Raw genomic sequence first — 21,779 nt, 5'->3', positions numbered from 1 at the left:
ATAAAGTATTGTCAGTAAACTCTGTAATTAAAAAAAAAAATTGTTACCTTCAGCTAGGTGAATCTTGTATTTTCTTATCCTAAAGCAGTGGAGAAAGTGGCCTTGCCCAGTTTCATTCATTGCTTGTCTTGTTTGCTGACAAAGATGGAGCAGTTATGTAATATATCTCCTCTCTCCTCTCTGGGGAAAGGGTGTAAAGAAGGAACTTGGAAATAAGGTGGTGTAGGATATATGGCATTGGAGAAGGAAATGGCAACCCACTCCAGTGTTCTTGCCTGGAGAATCCCAGGGACAGCAGAGCCTGGTGGGCTGCCGTCTATGGGGTCGCACAGAGTCAGACACGACTGAAGCGATTAGCAGTAGCAGCAGGATATATGGCAAAAGAGTTTCCCCTCTTAGTCACACAAGTGTCTTGAGCTCCAAATAACACCTGGAGAGGGGTCTTACCTTTCAGTGGGCAGTACATAACCATATTATTATTAAGTCTTTGTGCTATAATGCTCAGGAAATAAGAATGAGGGGAAAAGATTATATTATTGTTTTAATACTGTTATTATTAAAAGCTTATGATCTCGCAATATACCAGATAATTAGTTAGTGTATAATGACAATCTGCTCTTTAGTAGTTTGCAGTTTAGAGATAAGGCTTCCTGTTAATTCTGAGTAAAATAGCTTACGCCTTAAGATGCTCTAGGGAACAAAAAGCTGAGAGTATCTTGTTTTCTTCTGAATAATCTATACACTAAGTATTAGTATCCTTCAATATTATAGAATTTATTTTTCATTATTCATGGCAAGAAATGAAGATTTGTGTAAAATGAGGCTAGTTGGTCAATTCTTTTGCTTATCCTTCAATCTTTTTAAATTATTTTTTTCAAAACTTAATTAAAATTATTTATGTATTTTTTGGCTCTGCTGAATCTTCCTTGCTGCCTGCAGGCTTTCTCTAGTTTTGGAGAGCCAGGGCTGCTCTTTGTTGCGGTGCAGTAACTTCAGTAGTTGTAGCATGTGGGCTGGCTCCTAGGCTCTAGAGCATAGGCTTTACCATTGTGCTCGGGCTTAATTGCTCCGGGGCCTGTGGGATCTTCCTGGACCCAGGGATCAGACCCGCATACCTTGTATTGGCTGGTGGATTGTTAACCACCAGAAAAGAAGTCCTCCTTTTCTTTTAAAATAATGCATGTCATATGTGTTTATTGAGGGAAAAAATTAACATTCTAGGACTTAGGTCTTTAAAAGGGTATTCATTTAATAACGTAGCATGAGAAACTTTCCGTGTTAGTAAGTCTCCGCCACTCTCTCATTCTTAAAGGCTGTATCATAATCCAATCGCCTGTGGTGTTTCACTAGTTTAAAAGTCACTGTAACTTGGGACTTCCTTGATGGTCCAGTGGTTAAGACGCCATGCTTCCATTGCAGGGGGCATGAGTTTGATCCCTGATTGGTGAATTAAGATCCCACATGCCACAATGCAGTAAAAAAAAAAAAGAAAAAAAAATTAATAAATAAGTAAATGGAATTCATTGTAATTAAAGCTATTCACTTGTCATTATTTCCTTAGCGTAATTGCAGCATTTATACATTTTTAATTTTTGATGCGTGTTGGCTGACCATTGTTTTGCTGTGTTTCTTGGTCTTGGCTCTCTCCTGTGCCTCTCCATGTCTCTGTTGGGGATAGAGAGTGTATTCCTCTGCTAGGTTTCAGTCCTCTTCCCTTTCCCAGATTTAAGCTGCCCTCTGGCCTTTAATTATCTGACTCAGTACAGTTCATCTTGATATCTGTGCTTCCTGTGTGGATTTACTTTCCTTTCTCCACTAGCTTCCGCCTAACACACTCTGAGTTTTAGAGACTTTGTGAATCTCCCCTCTCCCCATTTTATTAAGCCATTCTGGCTTTCTGTATAGGCACAGTTACATATGTCTGTAGGCAGATACATGCAGGCAAAGGTGTCCTCGCTGGTCTTAGAATCTTCCTGATTGTAAGGCCTTTGCTTTCTTTTTTTCACTCTGCCCTAACTTATAAGCTGCAGGGAGCCATTAAGCCTCAAGCTTACCCTGCCATGCTGTTGGTTGCTGGCAGGTATCCCAGTAGGTGAGTGGGGAGCAGTCCCATTCTGGGAAATATTACAGGAGCTATATGAAGCCTTGGCCCCTTGTCATACAGCCACATAGTGTCTCCCCATCCACATTTCTTAAACTTCCTGTGAAAAAGCAAGGGGGCTTCCTCCTTAACATGCTGCTTTGTCATTCCTTGGTGAGGGTGAGGTTGTGGGAAAACTCTTGGTTTCCTCTACAGAGCCAGCCATTTGTATCTCCCTTGTATGAAATTTTGTTCATCTATTCTGTCTTATAACCTGCGAAATGAAACAAAACATTAGAATAGACTATCTCTGAACCAGTACTTGTAAGACACCTGTTCTGTCCTGAGCCCTGTACTAAATACTTAACATTTTATTAAATCTCTTAGCAGCCATATTAGATAAATAATATTATTTAAGTTTTCTAGATAAGCAAGATTCAGAAAGGTTAAATGACTGATCAAGTTCACATAGCTGCTAAATAAGCATTCTTAAACCTAGACCTCTCCCAAGTCCAAAACTGGAGAGGTTGGACATAAGACTCTCTTGGATGCAAATAAATAAAGCCTTTTCTCTTTTCCTTTTCTGGGAGGCAGAAATGGAGACTTGTTTAAGATATAGGGTTGTTTCTTATCAAATACATTGTCCTTAGTGTGCAGAGCAGATTGTCTCTACGCCAGTGCTTCTCAGATACTTCTATGTACTTGGAGATCTTGAGAAACTCCAGATTCTGATTTAGTAGGTCTAGAGTGAGGCCTGAGATTCTTGGTTTCCAGCAAGCTTCCGAAGTTCCTTTGACTAGCACAGTTCTAGATCAGTGGTTTTTAAACCTGAGCAGTCAGTAAATTCACCTGGAGATTCTTGACAAAAATTCAGTTTTACTGGCCCAAAATTCAGAACTTTCTAGTTGAAAGAGTTTTATGGTAGGCTATGGGAATTATTTTTGTTTTGTAGTTTTTTTAAAAAAGAAACTTCCCCAGGTTATTGTGATAAGCAGTTTGAGAATCACTGGTCTAGAAGCTGACATATTACGGGTACGTTGTCCCATACAACACAAAGGCGTAAGTGGGCAGTAAATTTTGCTGTATTTAACATTTGAGGGGCTGTGTTGGTTAGGTTAGGGCTTCCCTGATGGCTCAGATGGTAAAGAATCTGCCTGCAACGCAGGAGACCCAGATTCAACCCCTGGGTCAGGAAGATCCCCTGAAGAAGGGAATAGCTATCCACTCGAGAATCCTTGCTTGGAGAATTCATGGACAGAGAAATCTGGCAGGCTGTAAAAGAGTAAGAAATGCAATCATATTTCTTGGAAGGGCTAGCTCGCAAACCCCAAGAGCAGAAAATATTCCTGGATCTCAGAAGGAAACAGCTGGGAATTGGAAAGCCACTAGGACCCAGGGGTGGCTTCATAAATTTACTGTTTCCTTTTCTCTGGGAATGGCTTTGGTAGAAAATGGCCACCCAGTTTGGTTTAGCGCCACCAGCCAGTTCCATACTGCTGAGAGAATTTGAATGACCTAGTCTAATCTAGGCTCTGGACTGGTTCTCCCTAAGCCAGGAGGCCACCCCAGGACAATGCTGTGATCTGGACATCTGGGCTTATATCAGATGAACTCAGCTCCAGGGCCCCACTCTGAGTGCAGGGACATAGGGGTCCCCTAACATCTTTGGGCAGGCCCCGGTAAGGTGGTTATTCTTTAAGTGCTTACTGTATAGCTCTGTGTTGTTGGGGCAGGAGAACAGAACCAGATAAGATAAAGCCCCTGCTCTTGGAATTGAGAGGGCATTATTAGCTTAATGGAGAAGAGAGACAAGTGAATATTTTAAAACTGTGATAAGATCTGAGTATTGTGAGTAGAGGGCTATCTTGGAAGCCTGCAAGAGAGGAACTTAATCAGCCTGGACATTAAGAACTATTAGGAGAGGACATGTCTGAACTGAATCATGAAACGTAAGGACATAATGGCCAGGTAAAGAGAAGAGTAGGCAAAAGCATTTCTGGCATTGGAACAGCCTAACCATGAAATAAAATCACTATATATCATTGAAGACTTTTGTGTAAGTAATAATTTATAAGACTTCCCCGGTGGCTAAGACGGTAAAAGCGTCTGCCTACAATGCGGGAGACCTAGGTTTGATTCTTGGGTTCGGAAGATCTCCTGGAGAAGGAAATGGCAACCCACTCCAGTATTCTTGCCTGGAAAATCCCATGGACGGAGGAGCCGGGCAGGCTTCAGTCCATGGGGTCACGAAGAGTCGGACACGACTGAGCGACATTTACTATTTACTACTATAATAATTTATAAGCAGCTCTTTCTATAGTATAACGTCCATGGAAGGATGTGAAGCTGGAGAGATAGATAGGGGCCACGTTGAGGAGAATCTTGATGCCATGCTGAAGGGCTTGAATTTAGGGGAAAGTGAAAGTAAAGTCACTCAGTTGTGTCCGTCTGTTTGTGACCCCATGAACTGAAGCCTACAAGGCTCTTCTGTCCATGGGATTTTCCAGGCAAGAGTAGGTTATCATTTCCTTCTCCAGGGGATCTTCCCGACCCAGGGATTGAACCCAGGTCTCTTGCATTGTAGGCAGATGCTTTACCGTCTAAGCCACCAGGGAAGTCAAAGTTAAGGGAAGGGGAACTATTAGATATTTTTTAATGGACATGGGAGGATTTCCATTCTTTAGGAAGATGAATGATTATAGTATGGAGTATAGTTTTGTTGATGGCCTTGCCTGAAGGCAAGTCGTGCAGAGAAGAGAGTATGAAGAAGAAGGAGCCAACTGTAAGAATATTTAGAGGAAGTTAGGAGTCTAGGGTGAATCCCAGGCTTGTGTGAGCAGACAGATTGTGGTGGTATCAGATGAAATGAACAGTTAGGGGAAGAAGATAATTTGTTTTAGACACATAGATTCATGCCAATCTATGCCAAAACCAATACAGAATTGTAAAGTAAAAATTAAAAAAAAAAAAAATAGACACATTGAGTTTGAAAATTTGAAAATGCCTGTCAGACACATTGGTGATGGTGCCAGTTAGGTGGGGCTTGGCCTTAAATAGCTGTCAGGGTTTACAGGTTTGTGAGTGGTTCCCCTCACTCTTCCTTTCTTTTTAAAATCCGCACCACCCCCCAACCAGTCTCTGCTTGACACTTTTATTCTAGCTACTCTTCCTTTTCTTTTTCTATTTTAAATTTAAGAATTACCTACTTCCTCCTCTCATAGATCTTCCTATGCAAGCAGTAGGTTGTTTATACAAAGATTTGACATGTTTTGGCTTCACACTGAGATTTGCTGATAGAATTTTAAATGAACTTCCTAGACTATAAGGTATATGAGGACAGAGATCATTCCTAGTAGTTAGGTTTCTCACACCTAGAACAGTTCTTGGCATTGAATTGGTGCTGACTCGGTGAGCAAATAAAGGAATGAATCATTGACACATAAAGAGTTTAATAATAGACTCCATTGGGAATGCCCTTTCTCTAAGACTGATCTTTTCTATCAATCATTTCTCTGAGTTGAATTTTGGAGAACGAAAGAGGGTTGGTTTGTTACAGAGGTGGATAAGGGCATTTCAGGCAGGAGGAGCAGCATAAGCAGAGACATGGAGGCCCAGGACAGATGAGTAGTTGAGATGTGAATATCTTTTTCTCTCACATCTCAGGTCACTCTAGCAAACCTGGTATGGTTTATACTTATGTCTGATAGTGGTTGTGATGTGTTTTGTGTATAATTTTCTACACATGTGTTGGTAAGAATTAGTGATACATAATACGGTTGCACTGGTAGAAAACCTTTCATCAGGTTTATTAGGTCCAAAGTCTAATACGAGTCTTCTTTGAAGCCATCTTTGACTATCAGGCAGAATTTACTTCTTCCTTTTCTGTGTTTATATAACATACTACACCTATCTCTGTTATGTTTTCTTATTTACATGTTCCATTTGACTAGTGTAGCCCTGACTTTGCAGTTAGTAGACATTAATTAAATGTTTGATGGATAACTGAGTGAATGAATGGATATTTATACCCAAGGTCAGCCACACTGAAGAGAAACTTCACCTTCTTTATCTCTTTTCTCTTGTAGCTGTTTGTAGTGGATGTCCAGACAAGCCAGATCACCAAGATTCCCATTCTGAAGGACCGGGAGCCTGGATGTGTGACTCAGCAGGGCTGTGGTATCCATGCCATCGAGCTGAATCCCTCTAGAACTCTGTTAGCCACTGGAGGAGACAACCCTAATAGTCTTGCCATCTACCGGCTGCCTACGCTAGATCCTGTGTGTGTGGGAGATGTAAGTTTTTAGACAGAGCCCAGCAGGTAACATGGACCTTCCTCCCGTAAGCCCTTCAGGAAGGAATAGTTTGCTTACTGCTGACTCGGGGGCTGGGGTGGGGGTGAGGAGTTGTCATGGTGAGATGTGGGTGTGGAGATTTCAGAGTGGGTACTGCGCTCCCCACAGAGAGCTTCAGATGTTGGCAGAAGGTATGGTTGATAAAGGTGCGCGCGCACAGCACACCTCAGATGCCAGCACCAGTGGCTTGGTGTTTGAGTCCACAGTGTTTACACATCTCCTACTGCCCATGGTCAGAAAAGTTTGTTAAATTATTCATTCAGCAACTATTTTTTGACCCTTCTGTGGCCAGGCATTGTTTTAGACTCTGGGGATGTAGCAGTGAATAAAAGAGACAAAGCCCCCCCATCCTCTTGAAGCCTGTGCTCAAGTGAAGGGAGGCATATAAACCAACAGAAATGTACCAGCAGTAAGTCAGAGCGGTGAGTGCCATGGAGAAGAGTAAAGGCAGGCTAAAGGGAGAGAGTGTGGTGGAGGATGCTATTGTCTGGGAAGGCCTCTTTGATAAGAATAACACTGAGCAGGGAGGCTTAAAGGAAATGTGGGTACAAGCCATGCTGATGTCTGAGGCAGAGAGTTCAGAAGATGGAAGAACATAGAGGTCGGTTCTAGCTGTTGTCCCAGGAAGCAAAGGGGAGAGTCCCAGGATGAAGTTGGAGGGATGAGAGGTGGGTAATGGTGTGTAGGAGCCACAGGTAAGACATCGAGAGATAGAGTGCTGGAGCAGTGTGTCCACCGGCCATGTTTACAGCCCGTAGGCAAGCCAGTTTCATTCCAGCCTTGAGCTTCTCAAGACAGTTAAAGATTGTAGGATCATGCCATTTGGGTTGTGATCACCAAAGATGGGAATTGTAATTTTTAGAGATACTTTTATTCAGCCTTTTAAGCTTTTCAGGGGCGTGCATTGTTATCCTCATTTCACTCGTTTCTTCCCCTCCCCCCCCGCCTCCCGCACCCATCGCGCCCTCCTCTTGAAGGACGGACACAAGGACTGGATCTTTTCCATCGCGTGGATCAGTGACACTATGGCCGTGTCTGGTAAATTGCCCTTTTGCAAGGAATTCTGGTGTGGCAGGGTGGGAGGGAGGCTAGAAGTTACAAAAGAGATAGTAGCGGGACTGGAAATAGCCCAATAACCGACCATCAGCCAGGGGCCAGAAAACCTCGTATTGTCTCTTTCTCTGACTTAGCATGTGACCTTGGATAAGTCATGTCCCTTGTATATTCCTAATCTGGAAAGTACTGGAAGTACTGGCACACTTATTACTCATACTCTGCCTTTTTTAAAAGAGCCTGTGTGATGGCCCCTTAGCTTCAACATTTTGTTGCGATTCGCTGAGACAATAGTTGGGAAAGTGCTTTTGGAAAAGTTGTGCTCTGGAAAATATTAGGAGCAATTATCATTTTCTGTACAACTCTATAATGCTAATAAAGCTGTACAGGATTGGGGGAATTCCCCTCCCAGTGGTAGAACAGTCAGGAAAAATACATGGAAATGAGTGAAGAGATACTCAAATGCTTTCTGAATACCCACAGCAGCCTAGAACGTAGGCTCAGAGTGCCAGCCAGCTTTTCTGGGTACCTGGCTTCTCAGGTGGCACAGCAGTAAAGAATCCACCTGCCAATGCAGGAGACACAAGAGATGAGGGTCAGGAAGATCCCCTGGAGGAGGAAATTGCAACCACTCCGGTATCCTTGCCTGGATAATTCCATAGATAGAAGAGTCTCAGGAGCTATGGTCCATGGGGTTGCAGAGAGTCAGACATGACTGAGGGATGGAGCATGCCTGCATATATATGTAAAAATATAATCGCCCATTCCAGATTCCCAAATTTTTAAAAATCACAAGAGTTGCTAAATTAAGTACTTCATATGTTATTTCTTAGAACCATCATAACAATCCTAGAAGGTTTGCATTGTTAGCCTCATTTCACAAGAAGATTTAGATTCTGAGAAGTTATAATTTGCCAGAGGCTACAGAGACAGTGAGGGATGGAGTCAGGATCTGAAGCCAGCTCTCAGTTCAAAGCCCATGTTTAAAACTGCTACGAACAAAGCTAAGGGGACATAAATGTTTCTTTCTTTGGATTTTTTGCAAGGCAATAGAAAACAGCAAGGAAGGAAGAGAAGTCTAATGGACAAGCATAGTCACAGTTCAAAATTTTTCAGTAGTGGTTCGGAAGCTTTTGGATTCCCTGTCATTTGTCTCCCCAAGAATTGAGATCTCCTGGAGGGCAAAGTCTGAATCACGTTCCCTCTATAGGGACTATGTGTATGACAGTAACCTGAACTAAATGGGGTGTTTGGGAGCCAGGACATCGCTTTTTTGGAGAGCTTTCCTTCTCTTTTTTAATATACCCTGGGAACGTTCTGTTTTCAGACTGATAGCTTCTAAGACTACATTTTGTGAACAGTAAGCAGGTTTTAAGAATACTGGCTCTGAAACAGGAACAGACTCACAAATATAGAATACAAACTTAAGGTTACCAAAACAGAGAGGGAGGGAGTCGGGACAGGTTAAGGGTATGGGATTAACTGATATAAACTACTGTATATAAAATAAAAAAGCAGCAAGGATATAGTGTATAGCACAGGGTATTATGCTCAGTATCTTATAATAACCTATAATGGAATATAATCTTCAAAAATACTGAGTCATTTTGTTATCTACCTGAAATTAATATAGTGTTATAAATCAGTTATATTTCAATTTAAAAAGAAGAAAGAATATTGATTCTGAGAGAACTAGACTCTGAAAACTGTACAACATTTATGAAGGAAATTGAAGATGTTATAAAGGAAAGGAAAGATATCCTATGGTCTTGGATTAGAGGAATTAATGCTGTTAAAATATCTGTATTTCCCTAAGCAATCTACAGATTTAATGCAATCCTTAGCAAAATACCCATGACATTTTTCATCAAACTAGAGCAGTCCTAAAATTTATATGGAACCACAAAAGAGCCCAAATTGCTAGAGCAGTTTTTTTAAAAATTTTGTTTGCTTGCTTGCTGGCCTTTGGCTGCTTTGGGTCTTTGTTGCTGTACACAGGCTTTTTCTAGTTGCAGAGAGTGGGGCCTACTCTTTGTTGCAGTGTGCAGGCGTCCCATTGTGGTGGCTTTTCTTGTTGTGGAGCGTGGGCTCTAGGCACTTGGGCTCAGTAGTTGTGGCTCTTGGGCTCTGGAGGACAGGCGTGGTAGTTGTAGCACATGGGTGTAGTTGCTCCACGACATGTGAAATCTTCCTGGACCAGGGATCAATGCAGGTGGATTCTCATCCACTGCACCACCAGGGCACTCCTGCCAGAGCAATCTTGAGATAAAAAAAGAACAAAGCTAGAGATAGCATGCCCCCTGACTTCAGACTAAACTACAAAGCTGTGGTCATTGAAACAGCATGGTACTGGCACAGAAAGACACTCAGATCAATGGGACAGAACAAAGAAGTAAAACTGGTCAGTAAATCTGTGGCAAAGCATATGCAATGGAAAAAAAACAGTCTTTTTAATGAGAAGTGCTGGGGGAAATGGACAGCTATATGTAAAAGAATGAAATTATTGATAGAACATTTTCTCACACCAATATACTAAACTAAACTCAAAATAGATTAAAGACCTAAATGTAAGACTGGAAACCATGAAACTCCTAGAAAACATAGGCAGAACTCTCTTTAATATAAATCATAACAATGTCCTATTTGATCTCCTGAGGCAAAGGAAACAGCAAAAAAAAGACAGCCTATGGAATGGGAGAAAATGTTTGCAAATGATATGACCAATAAGGATTAATATCTAAAACATATAAACAGCTCATACAACTCTATAAAAAAATAAACAGCCCAGTTAAAAATTGGTCAGGGGACGTCCCTGGTGGTGCAGTGGGTAAGAATGCGCCTGCCAATGCAGGGGATACAGGTTCAATCCCTGGTTGGGGAACTAAGATCCCACAGGCCAAGGAGCAGCTAAGCCCATGTGCTCCGGAGCCCCACAACTGGAAAATCCCTGCACCACGACGAACAGTGCCACATGAGGCAGTGAAAATCCCATGTGCCACAACCGAGACCCAAAGCAGCCAAAATAAAATTTAATAAAATAGGTAGCTGTGGAATTCCCTGGCAGTCCAGTGGTTATGACTCTGCGTTTCACTGCCAAGGGCCCAAGTTCAGTTCCTGGGTAGGGAACTAAAATCCCATAAGCCACGTGGCACATCTGAAAAGCTAAAACAGGTAACGACAAGGACCTATTATATAGCACAAGGAACTCTGTTCAATATATTGTAATAACCTAAATGGGAAAATAATTTGAAAAAGAATAGATATATATATATAATATATAACTGAATCACTTTGCTGTACACTTGAAAGTAACACAATACTGTTAATCAACTATATTCCAATGTAAAGTAAAAATTAAAAAAACAGAAGATGTGGTATATATACACAATGGACTATTAGCTATTAAAAAAGAATGAAATTCTACCATTTTCAACAACATGGACGGACCTGAACGGTATTATGCTTAGTGAAATAAGTCAGAGAAAGACAAAAACTCATCACTGGAATGTGAAATCCGAAAATAAAATGAATGTATAAAAACAAACAGTTTCACAGAAAAAGAGAATAAACTAGTGGCTGGGTGGGGGGCAAGATAGAAGTATGGAATTAAGTACAAACTACTGTGTATAAAATAAGCAACAGGGATATATTGTACAGCACAAAGAAATATGGCTATTATTTTATAATGACCTTAAATGGAGTATAATCTATAAAAATATTGAATCACTGCTGTACACCTGAAACAAATAGAATATTGTAAGTCAATATTAATAGTAAAAAATTAAAATCTAGGGACTTCCTTGGTGGTTTAGTGGTTAAGACTTCCAATGCAGGGGGCAGTGGTTTAATCCTTAATTGGGGAAGAGCCCATATGCTTCATGGAGTGGCCAAAAAAAAAAGAAAGATTAAAATCTAAATGCGCTATTCTCGTCATCTATTGAAACTTTAATTATGATAATATAGAACATACCTTCCTTTTAAACTGTAGAATAAATAAAAACTCTACATACACAACAAAACCCATCAATGTTCCTAATATATAATTTTGCTATCTAAATTGAGGAAATCTAAGTTGGTACATCTCCCTACCCTAATGATGGAGATGTCCTGTGACAAGCTGTGTGCAGGATACACACCACCACATACAGTTTTGGAAGCTAAAGAGTAAAATCACAGTATACATTTTAAAACTATAATACATGCAGAGACTATAAGAAGCCTAATTTGGAGGAGTGATATATATAAAGATTGAGAAACGGCCTCAAAATTTTGCAGTAAGCAGCTCAATTGCAAATATTAATAGCTCCAACATTCAGCTGTGCAGGAGAGCAGGGGGGAGATTCTTGGGGAGGAACTTCCCTGGTGGTTCAGTGGTTGAGACTCCACGTTTTAGCTGCAGAGGGCCTGGGTTTGATCCTTGGTTGGCATCCTAAGATCCCATACTCTGCACAGTACAGTAAAAAAAAAAAAAAAGCTGTTGAATTTTCAGTTATGCTTCATTTACATCCAAATCAGGAATTTCGTACTCTGAGAGGTCACATCAGTAAGAAAGTTCAGATAGTTTTAAGTCAATGTAGATGTCTTACTTAATTGGGTATAAACAAGGTTGTATTATTTACCAAAAAAGAATGTTTGATGTACCATTAACATTAAAATAGGTTTTGCTGCATTAAAAAAAAGAATGTTGGCTTTGATAATAAAGACCTGAATTTGAATCCTGGTCCTACCGCTTATTAGCATAGAGGACAAGTTATTTAAGCCTTTTTAAGACTTGGGTTTAAACATGGATAATGATTATACATACTTTAAAGGGTCATTGGGAAGATCAAATGATTTAGTGTTTAGTGGCTGCCATAGTGAAAATGCTCAATACTTGTTAACCAGTGTTAATGTTTACATTTGATGACCATCAACCCCTTGATGATGAACATTCCCCTCAGATTCAGGGTATTCAGACTCATCCTCTCCCTCCCAGGACCACACCTCTCCCTACCATTGACATATTGGTAAATGCTCCTACCTTCTACCTAGGCACACAGCCAGGGAACTAAGACTGTTCAGTCTCCGTAGATTACCAAGCCCTGTTGATATGATTTTCTAAAATATCTGTTATACCCATCAATTTATTTTCTGTCCTCTCTGGGTGCTTGTCATCTGTCTTTTGAATTATCCCAATGTCCTTCTGTATTTTCTCTCTGATTCTAGTCTTATCTCCTCTAATCTAATCTTCATGTTGCTGCCAGATTAGTTCTTTAAATAAATTTTTCCTTACTGCAAAAGTAACATATGTTTGTTATAAGAATTTTAAAAATTCAAATAAAAAAGGAAAGCATTACCCACACAATCTCTGCCTAGAGATAGCCACTGTTAACATTTTAAAATACATCTTGCTAGTCTTTTTTCAGTATATATTCCAGTTGTTAAAATGGGACCATTACTAGGTTAAAATAGGATCATTTAGAGGGATAGATAGATGTATGATATACCAAGTATAAGAAAAACATTGATGGTAGACTCTAGATGTAAGTATATAATTCATTGTAAAATTCTTTCAACATTTCAACATGCTTGACATTTTTCATAATAAAGCTTGGGGTGTTTTATTTTTTTAACTTGCATTATAACTCTTACGTAGTGTTCTAGATATGCCCTTCTCTTGGTGTCCTTTTCTAGATTTCACACATATTGAACCCTCTGTTTTGAACCTGTCCACAGACCTTACAGTGCAAGCAAATTGAGTGATATTCCTCCCATGTTAGACAGTTTTTACTGTGAAGTATTCAGGAGATTTAAAGTGTGGGAGGGGCAGCTTCTGGTCTGAAAGGAATGTTGGCAAATATTGATACTGAAAGGAATTTGAGAATTTTTTTAATGGTTCTTGATACTCTTTAATATCTATCCAATAGACCTGTTTTGAGTGCTTCATTATTGTTTCCTAAGGAAAACAATTTATGTTTAAGCATTCATCTTATGTAGAACAATCATTCTTAATTCAGGAATTGTGGTCCTTTTAAGGGGCCTAGGAACCTCCCTGAAGTTGAGTGTGCAATGTAGATCTTTGGTGTATTTTTCCAGAGAAAGAAGTCTTTAACATTCCTAAGTCTGAAAAAGAGGTGCTATGACTCAGAAAATGTTAAGCACCACTGATCTAGAGTGGAAGTTGCCAGATCCTGTTGCCTAGTAGAAATCACCTGTGCATTCATGCCCCAGTAACCTGAGCATTTGGCTTGGAACATTACTGAGCTTTGTCAAATGTATTATGTTCTCTTTTGAAAAGTCTCACCAACCACATTACACTTAAAGGTTACATTTTGATGTAACCACTTCCCTGGCAGTACAGTGGTTAAGACTCTGCGCTTCCATTTCAGGGGGTGCAGATTCGATCCCTGGTTGGGGAACTAAGATCCCACAGGTTGTGGGACAGGCATGGTCAAAAAAACATACATATATATGATTAGATATCAACTCCTACACTTCAGTTGAATCATCCTTTCAGTGTAGCTGTTAAAATGCATACTGCTGTCCGTTTTGGTTTGGGCCACTGGCCAGACTTCTGCACATGTGAACATGGTGCCCAGAGGACTAGGCTAAGAAAGTCCTTCTGGCTTCTGTGGGACTCTCTCGTGGCGAGTTGGTATGTCTGATACCCATGGTTTCCTTGCCCGGCAGGCTCGCGTGATGGTTCTATGGGACTCTGGGAGGTGACAGATGATGTGTTGACCAAAAGTGATGCAAGGCACAATGTGTCGCAAGTCCCTGTGTATTCTCACATCACTCACAAGGCCTTAAAGGACATCCCCAAGGAGGACACAAACCCTGACAACTGCAAGGTCCGGGCTCTGGCCTTCAACAACAAGAACAAGGTATGAGCTTGCCAGAGGTCCCTGAAGCCTATTCCCCTTGCTTCAGTTTCTTGGCTTATGTCTTGGAAGATGCACCTCCCTTCTCTTTTCCCGAGTCAGAGCTTACTGCATAACTCGGTTCTGAGCCCAAGCGGCATCTCTTGAAGACTGAGGGATGCTCAGTAACAGTCTCTCTCTGAGAAAGATTATAACTAAAATTACGAAACCTACCCTGTGCAGTGAGTATTCTTTGCATGGTTCATGTCTGTTAACCTCTCAGAGTTTCCCCAGAGCCATTCTGATCTGTCTCTCATCTGCACGTGACCTTGCAGGTGCTCTGTTTTGGGTATGATTTTCCTATGTGCACTCACTTTCTTCTCTCTTGTATTCAGTTTCTTTTCATTCTTCACAGCCTCTTCTCAATACTTCCATCAAGTCTAATCATCTGAGTCAGATCTGAAACTGAACTATTAAGTAGACTGCTGGTTTGAAGACCCAGACCCATGAGAGAAGAAAGGCTTTTCCCAAAATTTGAGTCAGACCACAATTTGAGGGCTAGTTCCCTTAGCCTCCCATCTCTCATCCATGTTTAGGGGTTAGGGGTAGACTTATCTCCTACCTTAGACCCTCTACTTACAGAAGCTCTCACACTGAGACTTACAAAACTGGCTTTCATGTGTGTGCTCTGTTCTAACTATCAAATAGGATGTCATGTGTATGATTGTATGCTACTGGTTTTTTTGGAGCCTGGACTAGCTTCTTGGCTTCTCTCAAGAAGCAGCCTTGCTTTACTGTGTTGTCCAGCTGCATTTCATAGGGTGAGGTGAGGGGCTGATAATCCCTGGCACCATCATGGGATCCAAGTGAGGAATGGAGGACCCCATCCTGCAGGTATTCTCCTGCTTACTGTTGTATGTTAGTTGCTGTGTGTATGACCTGTTTTTCATTGCTTTTGCAGGAATTGGGAGCAGTATCGCTGGATGGCTACTTTCATCTCTGGAAGACTGAAAATACCCTATCTAAGGTATGATGAACATGACTTAGTAGTTTCACCTTTAAAATACTGTAATCTTCTCTGAATTTTTCATTCTTATCTAAAACATGGATTCTTGAAGTGCCTGGACATGTGATCACGTGGTACATGAACTTCTGAGTCTAGCCTGCCTCTCTCAGAAATCTTTTAAAGAAGTCAGTGGGGTGATGCTTTCACATTGTTCACATTGCAAGGGCCTGCTGAGAGACTCCTTTAACTCGCAGTCCTCCATTCCACAATGCATTTCAGTGTTTGCTTATGGATTGTGCACTATTTGCAACATTGTAAGGGCAGGCAAACCTAAATGTTAGGAGTTGTTGACAAAAATCAATTAAAAGAAGTCATCTCCAAAATAATCATGTAAGGTACGTGTGTTGGTTGCTTAGTCGTGTCCCAACTCTTTGCAACCCCATGGGCTGTAGCCTGCCAGGCTTCTCTGTCCATGGAATTCTCCAGACAAGAACACTGGAGTAGGTTGCAGTTTCTTTCTCTAATGCAAGGTATGAATTTACAATATTTGCAAGCAGCTTTTGCCTAAAGCTAAATGTACCTGTGAATCCTTTGCTCCGTTCTTGTCCCAGAGGCCTTTGAGACTTATTCCTTCTTTAATGGAATCTCTTCCAAGAGGAAGCAGAGCTCCAGGAATTACTGATTCCTTCATGTCGCAGGAGCCTTTGGGCTCCACCACCCTTGCTGGGTGCCTCAACTTCAGTGGACTCTGAAGATTGGCTAAATGATAAGGATCCAGGGTCAGCGCTGATTGGGCTGCCTGGGTTGAGCAGAGCCACGAGTGTGCTTTCTGTAGTGGAAGCTACCACACAGTGGGGGATTTAGGCTGTAGGTAGCCAGAAACAAGGTCTCCTACCTGAAGATCAGTGAGAAGGTTGGGCTCTTCCTGGGAGAGAAAACAGATGGGCCCTTGGCTTTAGTGCCCTGGAGTTATCCCTGGAAACAGCCTGTGGTTTTTGGCCTTTCTCTCTGCTTCTCATTATTTAGTTCCAGCTTGACCTTTTCCTCTAACCAGTCCTCTTCAGTACCTAGATCTTGTTTATTATCACCACCCTTTATTTCTCTAACATGCCTTGGGATGGAGCAGTACATGTCTTTTGATCTCTGACTTTGCATGTCTTGTGTATGAGGAAAGCCCACAGAGGTGGGCAGCAAAGAACAGCGCCCTTCTGTATACTCTCTAGTATTACCGTGGTTACCTTTCTCCCCTCTCTGTTTTCAGCTCCTCTCCACCAAACTGCCGTATTGCCGTGAAAATGTGTGCCTGGCCTATGGTAATGAATGGTCAGTCTATGCAGTGGGCTCCCAAGCTCACGTCTCTTTCTTGGATCCGCGGCAGCCATCGTACAACGTCAAGTCTGTCTGCTCCAGGGAGCGTGGCAGTGGTAAGAGCCCTGTGTGCCCCTCAGGCTTACAGCTGCATTGCCGTTGGTTTTTCACCTTCTGTTTCTATATTGGTGTCCAGACAAGTACAGAGATCTTTATGAAGGTGTTTGGTAACACAGAGGGGAGCTGGAATGCCTGCATGGCAGCCAAGCTTCAAACACTTTAGACAAATGTGTGGTCACAGAAGCCTTTGATGGAAACCAACCATCAGGATATTGGTGGTTTCTGTACTCCCTCACATCACCCTACTCTCTTTCCTGTGTTAGTTTTTTTGTTGGAACTCTGCCTGAACTAGAAAATTCATTTTATGCTAAGGGATGATGCAGTCGACTGAGGGGCATTTTGCAGAGGGCTATGAGGAAACTTTTGGGGGTGATAATGATTATTTTGGTTGTGGTGATGGTGTCGTGGATATATACATATGTTAAAATTCACATTGTGTACTTTGAACATTTCCAGTGCCTTGTATATCGATTGTATGTCAGTAAAGATGAAGATATTTAGTTCTGACCACTGGATGAACTAGACTTCAAAACCCCACCATCACCACCACCACCAATCTTTAATAGCATATTCTCTCTGAGGGCACCCTCATTCTTTATTGAGGAATAAAAAGGCATGCTTGTACTGTACTTAAAGATTTTAGAATACTTCAGTCAGCCATCTCATTTCATCTTACCAAGAACGCTGTGGGAGGCAGTTTACACCCCCATTTTATAGAGGAGGAGACTAGGACCCAGATCGGTTAAATAACTTGCCCAGCATCACACTGGTTGGTGGGGGAACAGCCCAGGGACCAGAATCTAGAGGATCCAATTTAACAAAGTGTGTTTTCTCCTTCTCTCTCCTTTGTCCCCCTTCTCTTGCAAAAGCATGGTTGCAGTTAAAAGGCACTGCATGGGTTACACTTTAGCTTCCCTTCTCTCTTTCAAGTAGTAGTTATTTTCATGCAGATGTTGCAGATACAGCCTTTGGGGCTTGTTTTTAGTTATCTTTGAAATACTTACATTTCAGAACTGAGAGCATAACTGTGTGTAAGTAAGGGAAAGAGTAAATTGCCTTAGCAGGAATGATGTCTGCAGTGAAGAGATTTTGGTTACTGTTACAGGAGTAGCATTCAAACCTAATAAGAAGATATTGATTTCACAAATACTAGTGAAACCTCTTTGCATCGCATGCTCTTATTTAATCCACAGATGCAGCAAATGTGTTTTCCCTGTGACCCAAAGGGATTAGGTGACTTGTCTTAAATTCACAAGTGAGAGACTGTGCACCTTTGAGTCTTGAGTTCTAGGCGATTTGCCACTCTCCTAACACACTTAATACCAGATAAAGACCTCTTGCCGTGCCATGGTAGTGGTTTTAGGTCAAATACAAGAAAGTCTTTGTTAATGTAATGATTTATAAATATGCACATTACCCTCAGTTTCAGTGTGGGTTAGAAACATATAATGGAGAAGAGCTCAGAGTGAGCCAAGGGGAGGCAGGAAGGTTCAGGGCAGACTTGCGGTCCTAAGCCACAAGCGTCTCAGACATCATCAAGCACTTCTCTGAGGCTATGGGAAGGGTCCTGTTAATGTGCGGATGGCCAGTATGGCATCACGGTGCTTTGGCTTGTGCATGAGCTAGGTCTGCCTTAGGAAAGGTGCTGTGGTATGTTGGGGTGGCATGTGAACTCAATGCCAGAGAAATTCGGGCTCGCAGATCCGATCGCCCTTTTTACTTTTCTCTCTCTCAGGAATCCGGTCAGTGAGCTTCTATGAGCATATCATCACTGTGGGCACAGGGCAGGGCTCCCTGCTGTTCTATGACATCCGAGCTCAGAGGTTCCTGGAAGAGAAGCTCTCAGCTTGTTACGGGTCCAAGCCCAAACTCGCAGGAGAGAACCTGAAACTAACAACTGGCAAAGGCTGGCTGGTGAGTAAGCCCAGGCCTCACATGGTTACTGGCCAGTGATGGAAAAGTTGTGTTTACGTTCCCACCCCTACTAACACATCATAGTTTTTCACTAGTAAGAGGCAGGTAAAGACACTGTCCCGTGATTTTTGTTTTTGTGTCTGCACATCCATGGGAAAACTGAGGCCCAGAAGACACACCAGTTGACCCAGGATAACCTGCAGGTGATAACAGTCAGAAGGAGAAGGAGCCTCCCCCTGACACTGCCAGTGAATTATTAAAGCATTGGTTCCAGCAGTCCTGAGAAGACCTTAGGCTTGCATAGCATTTCTTCATCCTACTTGGCTCCTCCCTAATGTCATTTGGAAAAATGGGCCCCCAAGTCCATGAGCACCAGTCTCCTGGGATCCATTGATACATAACAGGACCTTCTCCTTTCAAGGGGCCCAGAAAGCATCCTTGTCCCTTCTTTCGCCTTTTCTGCCCCCCAGGCAAGTGCTAATAGAGTCTCTTTTTTTTCCCCCATAGAATCATGATGAAACCTGGAGGAATTACTTTTCGGACATTGATTTCTTCCCCAATGCTGTTTACACCCACTGCTACGACTCGTCTGGAACGAAACTCTTTGTGGCAGGAGGTCCCCTCCCCTCAGGGCTCCATGGAAACTATGCTGGGCTCTGGAGTTAATGACAACCAACTCTCTCCCAAAATGCAGAGATTTACACTAACTTCCATCTTCAGTTTCCATTACTTCTTTTGATTTTTTTCCAATTGTGTGAGGCCCTCATATTTTAGTGGGAACACCAGAGTTTGCCTATGCTTTAAGCACTTGATAGGAAGAACCTCTGTACAGAAATCTAAAGGATTTTTTGTATTTTTGTTTCGTTTTTTCTTTTTTTGGTAAACAGAATTTAACTTTACTATCTTTTTTTCTTTCTGGCTTCTCAACTAGACATTGTTAATTCCTGTTTGTATTTTTTCTTTAAGTGACACACACTCTCCCCTCTCTGGGTTCCTTAGATTGACGTAGTCATTCTCACCCTTACTTCACTCTTGAGGGGTAGGGCTCCTTTATAATTATATAGTTGCTGTCCTAGACTTTCTGTGAAAGTTTGGGGGCTGTGTGTGTGTTGTATGTGTGGTGTGTGTGTGTGAGAGAGAACTTGTGTGCCTGCAAGTTCTGTGTGTCATTGAAGTTACCTGGAGTGAGGATTACTGTAATTAAAATATTTATAAAAGAAACAACTTTATTCACAGAGTCCAGCTTTGGGACTGGTCTTTATCTTGTTTTGTAAAGTCTAACAACACTGATTATAGGAAGTAAAAATAGAAAGGAAAACAAATCACCAGTAGGAAACCCTTTGAGTTCGATTGAAAGCTTCCTGGGACTCTGATGCCAGGACTCCAAAGTAATCCATCTCCCACCTGCCTCTCCCCTTCTGTGTGTCCCCTGGGGGAGGACATTTCTGTGTATGTGTCACTTCCGCTTCAGCTTCCCATCTGGTCAAATCCATGGCCACTACCTCCAAAACATCAGAGTCTTAGTTCAAAATGTGGCTCTGGCAGTTGCAGAAGGTCTGGTGGGACTTGGTAAAAAGAATTTCCATCCCAACCTCCCTCCCCCTCCTTTCAGACAAGACCTGATATGGTTTCTCAGGGACCTAGAATGGGAGACCTCAGGTCTGCTAAAATTCACACACTTTGGTCCCTTTGGCTTTGAGGAGAAACTTCTTTGCCTTTCTTCTAATCTCCCCAGTGGGTTTTGCTTGTGTTTTCTAAAATGGGTTCAGTTCAGGAGGGTGGGGATGAGCAGGGGATTTATCTGTGTGTAGTGAGTGCCTCATGTGTGGAATGTGTGTTTTCTGAAGACAGTGGAGCCACTCTGTTGGCTCAGTCCTGGGATGGCAATGGGGTGGCCTGCAGCCAACAGCGTTGTGCATGTAGAAGCAGCAATGTGATCAGTGATTTGTTCCGCCCTTGAACTGTTTAGTCTGAGGTTTTTGAACTTGCAGGCAACTGACTGACCAGTTACTCCTTGCTTTTTTATGCATCATATTACAGATAAGAGTTGTTCTCACCCCCACATTCCTCCACCACTCTAGGCACATACTCTGGTAGCAGCCCATTCTGGGGAAAGAAGTCATATTCCTGCACTCTATTGTCCAAGTCTCTTTCCCAGTTGTCCCCCCTGCTCTGGGTGTAACTAAGGAGATTGGAAAAAAAAAAGAGTATCTTCTCTTTGGTGATGGGGGCTGATGGGGAGGGGAGACAGCAAGTCCACCCTGTATAGTGTTGCAAGGCATACACCATAGGTTCTAGAATTCTCATCTTCTAACCTAGAGATATAGGTGCTATAAACAGGGAATTAAGCAAAATGCTGGATGCTACAGATCTTTTAATTGTCTTAATTTTTTTCTATTATTAAACTACAAGCTGTAGATTTCTTAGTTCTCACAGAACTCATTTTAAACCTACTTGTATAAAAAAATAATTTTAGAATGTTTTGTACTGTTGCCAGACCCTCTTCTGTGATGGGTAATGCAGTTGATTGTTTGAGGTTTTGTTTTTCAAAATGTAGCACTTGACTTTTTGCCAAGTAAAAATAAATAAATATTCCAGTGCAAAGTGGTTTGAGTATGTGTAGCCAAGAGGCAGCAGGAAAAAGGTCCCAAGTGACTGGTTGGAAGGTCAGTTTGGGGTTCTCGGATTGCTTGAAGCAGAACACAGGAGTTCCCTCAAGGGTAAAGGCGGGTCAAGGGCAAAACACACTAATACCTGCTTGCTCCTGGTCCCCAACCCTGGCCCAGGAGCATTTGCTCTGGAGTCCAGTTGAGAGTAGGTATGCCTGGAGGAAGTGGTGTGGTGCTTGGAGAAAAGTACAGACTGACAGGGAGGGAGCATGCTAGTCCTTGCTCTGAGTGACTGGATGAGCAAAGTGACCAGCTCCTCTTACATAAACCAGGGGTGGTGATGGGCCCCGTCTGCTTCAGTGGAGGGGCCCTGAGGATGACTGAAAGTGCCCCAGGAACAGGCTTTCATTTTGTTGAAGTTGGAACCATAGATGCTCACTGTAAGAGGAGAAACCAGTAGTGAGTGATGTTCTTCCCAGCGGGCTGTCACTGAGAGAA

General features: G+C 42.0%; 1 protein-coding gene across 1 annotated transcript in view; it reads left to right on the top strand.

The window, feature by feature from the left end:
* Positions 1–21,264, top strand: part of LOC120866330 (DDB1- and CUL4-associated factor 12) — a 35,879-nt gene extending 14,615 nt beyond the window's left edge. The window contains exons 3-9 of the mRNA XM_040243997.1: positions 6,166–6,372; positions 7,410–7,470; positions 14,155–14,348; positions 15,286–15,351; positions 16,592–16,754; positions 18,494–18,672; positions 19,180–21,264. Coding sequence (XP_040099931.1) covers positions 6,166–6,372; positions 7,410–7,470; positions 14,155–14,348; positions 15,286–15,351; positions 16,592–16,754; positions 18,494–18,672; positions 19,180–19,338 — 1,029 coding nt within the window. The 3' untranslated portion in view covers positions 19,339–21,264. The remainder of the gene's footprint in view (positions 1–6,165; positions 6,373–7,409; positions 7,471–14,154; positions 14,349–15,285; positions 15,352–16,591; positions 16,755–18,493; positions 18,673–19,179) is intronic.
* The last annotated feature ends 515 nt before the right edge of the window (positions 21,265–21,779 follow it).

The sequence above is a fragment of the Oryx dammah genome, unplaced genomic scaffold (genome assembly GCF_014754425.2).
Source record: "Oryx dammah isolate SB20612 unplaced genomic scaffold, SCBI_Odam_1.1 HiC_scaffold_1, whole genome shotgun sequence".
Lineage (NCBI taxonomy): Eukaryota > Metazoa > Chordata > Mammalia > Artiodactyla > Bovidae > Oryx > Oryx dammah.
This window is presented reverse-complemented; position numbering and strand designations above follow the sequence as displayed.